At 37.6% G+C, this 10,751-nt stretch overlaps 1 protein-coding gene across 1 annotated transcript; it reads right to left on the bottom strand.

Moving 5' to 3' along the window:
* Positions 1 to 661: 661 nt before the first annotated feature.
* LOC128030074 (syntaxin-12) lies at positions 662 to 10,418 on the bottom strand. Its single transcript, XM_052617564.1, has 10 exons — positions 10,347 to 10,418; positions 9,904 to 10,008; positions 9,654 to 9,723; positions 3,712 to 3,811; positions 3,492 to 3,629; positions 3,373 to 3,416; positions 2,729 to 2,825; positions 2,432 to 2,504; positions 2,277 to 2,359; positions 662 to 1,621 (listed from the first exon to the last, which is right to left on the bottom strand). The coding sequence occupies exons 2-10, from the start codon at positions 10,001 to 10,003 to the stop codon at positions 1,529 to 1,531; spliced, it is 798 nt and encodes a 265-aa protein (XP_052473524.1). The 5' UTR covers positions 10,004 to 10,008; positions 10,347 to 10,418; the 3' UTR covers positions 662 to 1,528.
* Between the last annotated feature and the right edge of the window lie 333 nt (positions 10,419 to 10,751).

The following is a 10,751-nucleotide window of genomic DNA, read 5'->3' as shown; positions in this document are numbered from 1 at the left end:
TGTTTTAAGCATTTGTTATTCTTATGCAAATAATAATGATTTCTGTGATTTGTAAAGATGATAGCATTGGAACTTCAAAACGACAGGAACTTCTTAAGCACTGTCGAGGGAAATAAACAACCAACTACAAGATACATCCTGTTAAGAGTATACCATTCTGTAAGACTTTTTAAAAGATGTGTCTTAAGCTCACCAAGACTCCATTTATTTGATCAAAAATACAATAAAAACTGTAGAGTTGTGCAATATTATTTCATTGTAAAATAGCTTTTTATTTGTATATATATTAAAATGTATTCCTGTGATGCAAAGCTGAATTTGCAGAATCATTACCTGGTCTTCAGTGTCACATAATCCTTCAGAAATCATTCTAATATGATGATTTAGTGCTGAAAAAACATTTTTATATAATTTTATATCAAATCAATGTTTTGCTGTTTAGTATTTTTGTTGAAAATTGTATTCATTTTTTCCCCTTAGGATTCTTCGATATATTATAAAGTTTAAAAGAACAACAACAATTATAGAACAATTAGAACAAGAACAATTATACATTTCTTTAAAAAGTAAAAAAAATAAATATTGTCCCCAGTCTTTTGAATGGTAGTGTATAATAATACACAAAACTAATTTTGTCTCTATTTTTAATGTCACTTTTAAAGCATACAAAAAAGCAGAAACATTAACAACAAATTAGTTTTGATCATCTGAAATAAAAATCAATATAGATGCACAGAAGATAAGTATTGAAGAACAATTTATTAAAACTTAATTCATGTTTATTATGTACTATTAAGAAATACATTTACTTCTTAGAATCAAAGCACTGCATCAAAACATACACAACATTAAAATGTTTGAAATCATTTCGAGAAATATATATATTTTTAAGAATATACTAAGTATTATTATTATTTTGCATAATTTCAGTTGAAAAAAAGAAGAAGAGAGAATCAAGACCTGCAGCAACAAAATGCAAATTTTAAAAGGAATTACATTCATGCAAGTGGTTGCAAACGTAAACCTTATTATGTTTAATGGTTTACTGTATATGATTCAGATATTTCATGGACAAACATTTTAATAGAGGAAACTATTCTCTTACTAGCAATGTTTATTTGACACAAATGTGCAGATACTGTGAAAATACTTTAAAATGATCTGTATTTCTGCAGGAATGGCTCTTAATAGTGGGATCTGATCCATATTATAAATAATAATTGAATAAAATACACCATTATAAATAAAATACACCATGTCTCTGTGAGCCATGTTTGAGCTGAGAGTTGAGGTGATGTGATGTTTGATAATTGTCTTACAGTAGATATGAGGTATGGTTCCAAATGTTTAAGAGACCTTAGGTTCACATCACAATATTACAAGCCATTCCTACAGAAAATAATATTTTTTTGTTTGTTTGTTTTTCCCACAAATATGTGTTTACGCATGCAAACACAATAAACACACACACATCATCCAGTCAACACTGAAGTAGGATCCTGTACTTCTGTAAGGTTCTGCACTCATCTTATCTTATTGCTTGCCAAATAATTATAGCAAAGGTGGCCGCCACTAGCGACAGGACAAGAGCCAGAATACACATCCTTTTGCGGGATTTTCTCTTAATAAGAAAAAAACACAAACACAATTGTATACAGTTTACAAGGCAGCACTACTGATGTTAGTGAACACATATGTTACATAAACTACCAGTCAAAAGTTTGAACTTATGCTCACCAAGGCTGCATTTATTTGATCAAAAACACAGTAAAACAACAATATTACTACCGTTTCAAAGATATTTATTAATTTAGAATCTGTGATTTATTCTTGTGATGGTAAAGCTGAATTTTTAGTATCATTACTCACATGAATACGCTGATTGCACCTAAAAATATTTCTTCATATTATTATCAATATTGAAAGTGTTATTTTCTGAAAACCAAAACATTACTGCATAATATTTGTTTGTGAAAAACACGAATATTTTTTATTTATTTCTTATGATTCTCTGATAAATAGATACAAGGATACAATGTATTTCTTCAAAAGAATACAATGTATTTGTAAACAGCAACCTTTTGATGCATTATAAATGAATTTGATCCATTTAATGCATACAGCTGAATAAAATTATGCATTTCTTAAAAAAAATAAATAAAAATTAATACAAAATGCAGCATTGTTGAGCATATAAACTTATTCCAAGTTATTCTGTAATGTACTGTATGTGTAAAGAAAGAAAAGTCAGATAAATGTCCATCATGGCCTGATACCTGATGATAAGCCGCCTGCTGGAGTTGTTCAGCTCCTCTCTCCACATGCACCTCTGCACTCTCCACATTGGCTTCAATGCTATCTGTGAATGATGACATAAGGAAAGCAGTGAACAACTGAATCTATGCAGGAAAAGAGAACTAGACTAACATACCTATCATGTCACCCTGGTCATGGATCATAACTGCAAGGTCCTTGAAGATCTGATTCACATCCATTATGTCTGACTGAATCAAGAATCAAGAACAGAAAGCAGTTGGGACATTGTAATTCAATCCATGTCTGAGAATGACCATTTTCAAAAAAATCTTACAATGTATTTGAAGACATGCTTTAAAGGTATATATAAAAAAAGATTTGTCAAAGAGCTGATGTTTTATGACAGGATAGCTTGAATGCTTTTGAGAAATTATATTATTTTGTATGCTGATGTTACAGAGGAAGTGCTCACCTCCAGCTGACGGATATTTGTCTCTCTCTCTTTAATAAGCTCGAGGTCCTCTTCGGTGAAAGGCTCCTCTTCTGTCTGCATCTTCCACCCTTCATTTCTTTTCAAATGAAAAAAAATAAAAATATCTCTCACCAGACTCACATATCTGATTCATATCATATCAGTAAATCATCTTGGAATCTGTATCGCATGTTTGTGATGTGCTTTTTGATGCAAATCAGGGTACATGAGAGCGAAATTTGATCCTTGGGTTTGAATTAGGGTCAAATAATTTAAGAACACAGCTTTATAAAGGATTCATTTATAGATTTATGACATTAAGCCATTAAAGATTAAACTCATGTCTTCGCATCAAGCAAAAACAACTGAGCTTGTGTTGACCATATTTGATGTGTTCTATACATGTTTGTTGTGCAATGTAAATAACAGCATTAAAAAAAACCGTCTATATTTAGTCTAAATTTAGTAATGGGCAATCTGATTATTTTCTACAAACCAGTGTAATGTAACTGCTTAATTAATGTGGGTTACTTTTACAATGTCTTTATTAACTTTAGATTAAGAAAGATTATGGATTTGGAACAATCGTGGAGTGAGTAAATAATGACAGAATTTACATTTTTTGGATGATATGATGAACTTACTTTTCAAATGTCACAAGCTGTTCGTCTTGACTGAGCTCATCAACCTGCACAATGAAAGGCTTTCTATTAAGGAAATGAGAAACATAAATTAGCAATAGCTAATTGGCAGATGTATTTACCTGGAGTCTGGAGCCAGCTCGAGCCCGCGCCACTGACTCACGCTCCCTCTCTGCCGCTCGCCGCTGGACCACTTGAAAGTTGTTGAGGGCAGCTGAGAAGTCATTCATCAGACGGTCTTTCTGAATCTTCTGCTGTCGCTATGTGAAGAGAAGCATTAGCATGAGCGCAGCTGGCTAATATGAGGTCCGATGCGCATGGTTTGAGGCAGTGTGAACTCACCTGTTCTGACGGGGACTGGGGCTGTGGTAAAGAGCCCAGGTCTTTCAGATGTCTGTTGGTCTCTTTTGCTAACTGGTTTGTGTAGTGCTGCATTTGCTGGCTGTTTGCAACATACAACATACATGTTACTATTTCTAAAAGTCTCTAACCAAAATGAGCAGTTACTGAAATAGTATGGCTGATAATACATTCATCCATTTTGCAAGACATTATTAGTATACACATGTTTTTAACAGTCACTGGAAACAAAGTATTGTTTACAAAGTTTCTGCAAGAATAAGAATCTGAGGAGAAATTACCCACTGCATTTGACAATGTTAGTGGCATCAATTGCTATATTCTAACTCAAACTCTATATTCTAATCCTAATGCTAACCCTACAGTATGTACATAGTCTATACTGTTAATAAATATTACTCAACACTTTATTTTATGATTACACTATATTTGAAACCTTAAAATAAATTGTAACCAATCCTTTATTAATTCTGGATAAGCAGAAATTCTTATAACTAACTCCTGCAAAAACTGTTTTCAGTACAGCCGTTCATGAAGACTGAGGTAGGGTACAACTCAACAGGGCTGAAAGTGCACGGGGTAAAAACCACTAGATGGCACAAAAACTCTGCATCACCGAAATTTTGCGATGACTATTTGGCTGATCCTTCAGATCACAAAGTTAATCTTAAATTTCATGTTAAAATTACCAAATATATTTTGAGAGGAAAGTTTGTTAATAGTGTTCAGTTTTGATTATGTTTTCAGTGACTGGAGAATATGCATATTTGTGGTAAAATGCTACTCTGTTGTTAAAACCGCAGAATCAGTTAATACAATTTAATTTTACATAATTACATTACATATTTATTGTGATTATGTTTATTTATTGTAATGCAATTTTAAATGATTATGAAATTTTCAAGCAACATAAGAAGCTTTTGGAATCTTATCATGATTTTTATAATTATTATTTTAAATGAATGTATTTTAATGACAGTGTATTTCTTTATAAAAGTGAATAAAATTATTTTATCAAATGAAAACAACAGAATAGTACAAACGCTGCTGAAGTGATTGCTTTGAACAAGTATTAACTAAGATATTACGAAAAACGTATTACTACAGTAGCTAAAGTTTTGTAGCTATCAGTACTGGGGACCTTTTTCTCCATGCTGGTGAGTGGGGTATGTGAACAGTGCTGCTTGAAAGTTTTTGAACCCTTTAGAATTTTCTATATTTATGCATAAATATGACCCAAAAGATCAGCAGATTTTCCACCTGAAAGTAGTCAAAGAGAACCCAATCAAACAAACAAATTATTTATTTATTGGGAAAAATGTTAGAATCTGTGAGTGGCAAAAGTATGTGAATCTTTGCTTTCAGTATCCGCTGTGACCCCTTTTCGGAGCAATAACTGCAGCTAAACAATTAATGTAACTGCTGAAGTCCTACACAAGTCCTCAATACAAAACCGCTTCAGCTCTGTGATGTTGGTGGGTTTCCTCCTATGCACTGCTTGTTTCAGGTCCTTCCACAACATTTCTATTGGATTAAAGGTCCAGACTTCAGACTTCATTAGAACAACTTGTGTTCTCGGAGTAGCTGTCTTGCATGACCCACTTTCTAATTATGATTTAGTTCTCGGACAGATGTTCATTATTCATTGTTCCATCAATGATTGCATGCCGTCCTGGCCCAAAAAAAGCAAAACAGGCCCAAACTATGATACTACCACCAAGATGCTTGTTCAGTGTTCTCCTGATGATGCACTCATGAACATTAACATCAGACAATGTGAGAAAGGCCTTTAGTTGCTTAGAAGTTACCCTGGGTTCCTTTGTAACCCATTACACTATTACACGTTTTGCTTTATAGTGATCTTTGTTGGTCGACCACTCCTGGATCGTAACAATAGTCTTGAACAGTGGCGGCAAATGTTTGCTCGATTAATTAAGGATAGGTCTCCCATTCAATTGATAAATGAACGGCTAGTTAAAGGGTTAGTTCACCCAGAAAGGAAAATTATGTTATTAATAACTTACCCTCATGTTGTTTCAAACCCATGAGACCTCCGTTTATCTTTGGAACACAGTTTAAGATATTTTAGATTTAGTCCGAGAGCTCTCAGTCCCTCCATTGAAGCTGTGTGTACGGTCTACTGTCCATGTCCAGAAAGGTAAGAAAAACATCATCAAAGTAGCCCATGTGACATCGGAGGGTCAGTTTTGAATTTTTTGAAGCATCAAAAATACATTTTGGTCCAAAAATAGCAAAAACAACGACTTTATTTAGCATTGTCTTCTCTTCCGTGTCTGTTGTGAGAGAGTTCAAAACAAAGCAGTCTGGATATCCGGTTCGCGAACGAATCATTCAGTTCACCAAATGGACACTGAATCGATTTAGTCAATGTACTGTTTGAGTAACTTAATTACTCCGGGATATTGGTTTGTTTGAACTCAGAGGGAGTGTCAGCCACATTAAGAAAGTTAACATCTTATGTCATTTGTGGATTAATGCGTATTAGAGATGCGAACCGTTTAAAATGATTCAGTTCGATTTGGTGAACTGAATGATTCATTCGCGAACCAGATATCCAGACTGCTTTGTTTTGAACTCTCTCTCACAAAGCAATGCTGAATAAAGTTGTCGTTTTTGCTATTTTTGGACCAAAATGTATTTTCGATGCTTCAACAAATTCTAACTGACCCTCTGATGTCACATAGACTACTTTGATTATGTTTTTCTTACCTTTCTGGACATGGACAGTATACCAATGGAGGGACTGAGAGCTCTCGGACTAAATCTAAAATATCTTAAACTGTGTTCTGAAGATAAGGTTTCACGGGTTTGAAACAACTTGAGGGCAAGTTATTAATGACATAATTTTGCTATCTGGGTGAACTAACCCTTTAAAGATGTAAAGGGAACTGAACTATTATAGTATTAATTAAAAATAAACTGACATTAGGAATCAATCTCTTGCTCTCCTTATGTTTTTATATGTGTGTTAACATAATTGAGCAGCAAATGAAGACTGACGCCAGGATGTGGTTTTTCCAAAAGGCTATTTAGAGGCAGCACAAACAGTCTAGAGTAGTGGAAGCTAGCATAACACTGTGGTTGAATGTAAAAGAAACAAAAAATCCCTCCCTTTCCTTTGGTGGTGCGTCGCACAATCGCCCTAATTGAGAAACCGCCACTGGTCTTGAATTTCCTCCATTTGTTCACAATTTCTCTGACTGTGGATGTGTGGATCTAAACCTTTAGAGATGTCTTTGTGAACTTTTCTAAACTGATAAGCACCAGCAACTCATTTGCTGAGGTCCTCAGAGATCTTCTTTGTTCATGCCATGATGCGCTTCCACAAACATGTTCGGATTTCCACAAGATCCCTGTTCTTGAAATAAAACAGGGAATGCATGACACGTAAACACGTCAATTTGCTACAGGAGGCCTTTGTTCACTCCCCAGAGCTGTGTGAGACACTTTTTATTAAGGATGGTTTTTATTTAACTTCTTTTGGACTGATGCACTGCAACACCCACAGTGCCATTAAACAGCTTGAAAGATCAAAACAATTTTTAATATAACTCCGACGATTTGTCTGAAAGAAGAAAGTCATATCTATCTAGGATGCCTTGAGGGTGAGTCATTTATGGGCTAATTTTCATTTTCGGATTAAATAACCCTTTAACATTAACTGTGTATTTAGTGTATTAGCATTATATGTAGATTAAAGTTTAATCTCTAATTGTCATACCATTTGAATGTTAAAAAATTTAAATTAAAAAAGCAATTTCATTTTCCTTAAAACTCGTTCCAAAATGACAAGGTAAATTATTCCAGCTGCTGTAAGACAAGGCTACAAGTGATCCGCCATCTGCAGTATCCATACACTACTGGCCGTGACTTTATATATACAGACGTGATGTAATGACTGAAGAAGACAGGTGGAACCCAGAGCAGGAGGAGCAAGGCGGGACCCAGGCCACGGCCATGATTGCGGCCTCCGGTGGAGCTGATGGTGGAGGAAAGGCCAACGACTCCAGGGGGCTGACTGACAGCAGCGGTGCAGGTGGAGGAGGAGTCCAAGGCTGAGAGCAAATGAACTAGGGCGACACCAAGGAGCCGGAGGGCCAAGGTGGAGCAGATGGTGCCGGCGACCAAGGCGGAGGCGGGGATTCGGAAGGCCGCTGTGGAGCGGGAGGAAAGGATGAGCCTGAAATAGCCTGAGTGATGAAGAGACAAGGCGAAGCCAGAGGAGTGGAGTCCCGGGGCAGTGGATGGTCAACGACAGACAAAGGCAGAGCAGGAGGGACATGGGAGCCTGGCGGAGCTGGTGGACTGATGGGCCAAGGTGGAGAGGAGGGAACTAGGAGCCATGGTGGAGCTGCTGGGTCGAAGGGCCGAGGCAGAGTCCAAGACTCAGAGGCTGGAGGCAGAGACAAGGGATCCTCCAGCCGCGATGCCGATGGAGAGTGGTATATCTGCGGCGAATCCATTGAACAGATGGTAGGCGTAGGGGAAACAGAGTGGCTGCTAGACGACAGTGGTGGAGAAGGTTGGAGCGGATGGGAGGGCATCCATTTTTGAGAAGCGGCCAATTGAGGGCACATTCTAGGAGCAGGCAATAGAGGAGTGGGCACTGGAGAATCGGAAACCCCTCAGGGCTGGAAGAGGAATCCAAGGATAGAGGAGGGCTAAACGGGACCAGAGGAGAAGACAGAGAGAGGATAGGGGGCAGTTCGATCTCCAGATCAGATTCCCAGTCACTAAGATCCTCCTCCTCATTTTGGCCCTTTTGGCGTTCCATAGTCAGCTCACCCTCAGCTGCGGTGCATAGGGCAGAGCTCCTCTCTGCGCTCATACTGTCTGGGGCACGCTCCCTTGTCGCAGGTGCTGTTGCCGACTCACACACCTTAACTGACATCTTCAGCAGCACTGGCTCTGCGGTGATCCTCAGCTCTGTCGCTCCATGCAACGATGGCTCGTCGGTCGTGGCAGGCTCTGACTCTCCATCAGCGGCGGGCTTGGCATTCGATATGCGCTTCCGGGAGATGGTGGGCTGGGTCCGGAGTTGGGCTGGTGTTGTCCGCGATGTCCACAGTCAGAGGCGAAGCACAAGACACCAGCTTCCTCTCCACAAAGGCGGCAAATTCCCCCGAGGACCATCTACGTACAACTGAGCTCTGCACTTATCATTCAGGCTGGCCTTGTGCAGAGGCAGTAGTCCGGGTAGTGGGTTTGGGTGGCAATTTGCACAAATAGTTGTGTATAACCCTCCAGAGAAAGGCTCCTCTGGTCCAGCAGGAGGAAGGAGTTGGCAGGATCAAATGACGAAAAGAAAAACTTTACAAAACAGAAAATAAAAGGGGCCACTTTACTTTTCTTTTCGCGGTCCGGCCTTCTGTCACGGTGTGGTGCGGGAGAGAAGCACGCAAACTAGAAAGATGATGTGACACAGTCTTTAATAATCCATATAGGGGTAATTCATAGGTAAAAGACAGAAACACACATATACATAAGATGAGACCGGACAACCAAACACTGAACTAAATGCAACTTATAAGGACAACATTAATGAGGGTAATTACAAGACACGCCTGAACATAATGACACAGTAACAATGGGACATGGAAAACACAACCTAATGAGTCCAGGACGTGACAGTTCTGCTATTGTTACAAGCAGAAGAACCCTTTTCTGGTACTGTTTAGAACCATTTTACGAGTGAACGGACTCTAAGGAGATAGTTTTGAACACTGTGGATATGTACTTCCTCAAAAATTTATTTTGGATCAATTGTAACCAAAAAAAGTTATGGACTGCAGCTTTAATGTGTACCTTAAAGTGACTTGATTTTTGATCAGTATTTTTACATGATGGTCAGATAGCCATAACACATTGGATGCAAGAATGAATGGAAATATAACTGGACTCACAGTCTGTCCTGAAGTTCCGGTGTGTCTGGTCTGGTAACCAGTTGGAACAGCATGCTCTTGATTTGGCCAGCTGTGCATAGAAAACATGAAATTAGGCATTATAACATTAAATTATAAAACTCCAAAACTGTACAATCTATATATAATCAGTTCAAATTGTGTTTATTAAGAATACAACGATAAAGAACTTTCATGACAAACACAGTCTTCTCTTCAAGGGTGAGTTTCAATGTAAAACATATCTACTCACTGTTCTGCGTGATTTTCTGGATGTTTGAGCTGCATGTTTGAGTGAGGTTGTTGAAGTCCCTCGGCTGGGAGTGACTGCTGTCTATCATTCTGTAAGACATGATGACTGACAACAACACAGCTGCTTGCGTCAGATATCATTCATTCATTATATCAGATTTATGATGTACAGTCGTTTTCACAGATAATAATTATATGAATAATACATATACATTGCAGGTTAATATCAAAAGATAAAACACGTAAATCATTAAGGCTGAGCAAATCTAAAAATGCACTGCGTACGCAGCGCAATAAGACATTTCAAATCGGTTCTCTCTGAGCAGGCCCTACGCCTGATAAAATATTTATTATAAGTCATTTAATGTTGTCATCTGAAATGATTCAAGAAGGCTGGCAGTAATGTCAACATAGCAAACTGATTCAAAATATTGAATCGCATACCTGGGATGCTCAGATGCGATTTGCGCTGCTCCACTCTCACAGAAATAGAAGAAACAGAATGGCAAATAAACATTAAGGTTTACATTGAGTGGGCGGAGCTTATTGTGTCGTTTCGAGGGGTCTAAAAATATTAATTATTCTCTTTATTTACATATTTGGTTTAATATTAATGTACTTTCTAAGTGTCGAAATTAATGTGTAAATTATTGTCTAGAACCTTGCTAAAAAATACAAACTGCGTCTTAGTCTTGTGATACTTGTTACATTTCTCAGCGCTTTTCAAGGCGGTCCAGTCACAGTTGTTCGCGCTTTCTGGATAGGACAGTGTAGGCTATTATGATTGTTTACGAGGTTTAATTTCAGAATTTAGTTTATATGTAAGATACCCGTCACAAAAAAAAAAAG

This window comes from Carassius gibelio, chromosome A16 (genome assembly GCF_023724105.1).
Source record: "Carassius gibelio isolate Cgi1373 ecotype wild population from Czech Republic chromosome A16, carGib1.2-hapl.c, whole genome shotgun sequence".
Lineage (NCBI taxonomy): Eukaryota > Metazoa > Chordata > Actinopteri > Cypriniformes > Cyprinidae > Carassius > Carassius gibelio.
The sequence above is the reverse complement of the archived record's forward strand: the minus strand, read 5'-3'. Positions and strand labels throughout refer to the sequence as shown.

Excerpts from the sequence above, each read along its gene's own strand:
- LOC128030074 (XM_052617564.1), bottom strand. The coding sequence starts at position 10,003 with ATGTCTTACAGAATGATAGACAGCAGTCACTCCCAGCCGAGGGACTTC. Across the intron at positions 3,630-3,711 it reads CCCAGTCCCCGTCAGAACAG|CGACAGCAGAAGATTCAGAA; the intron begins GTGAGTTCACAC and ends CTCTTCACATAG. Across the intron at positions 2,826-3,372 it reads CAGCTTGTGACATTTGAAAA|AAATGAAGGGTGGAAGATGC; the intron begins GTAAGTTCATCA and ends TCATTTGAAAAG.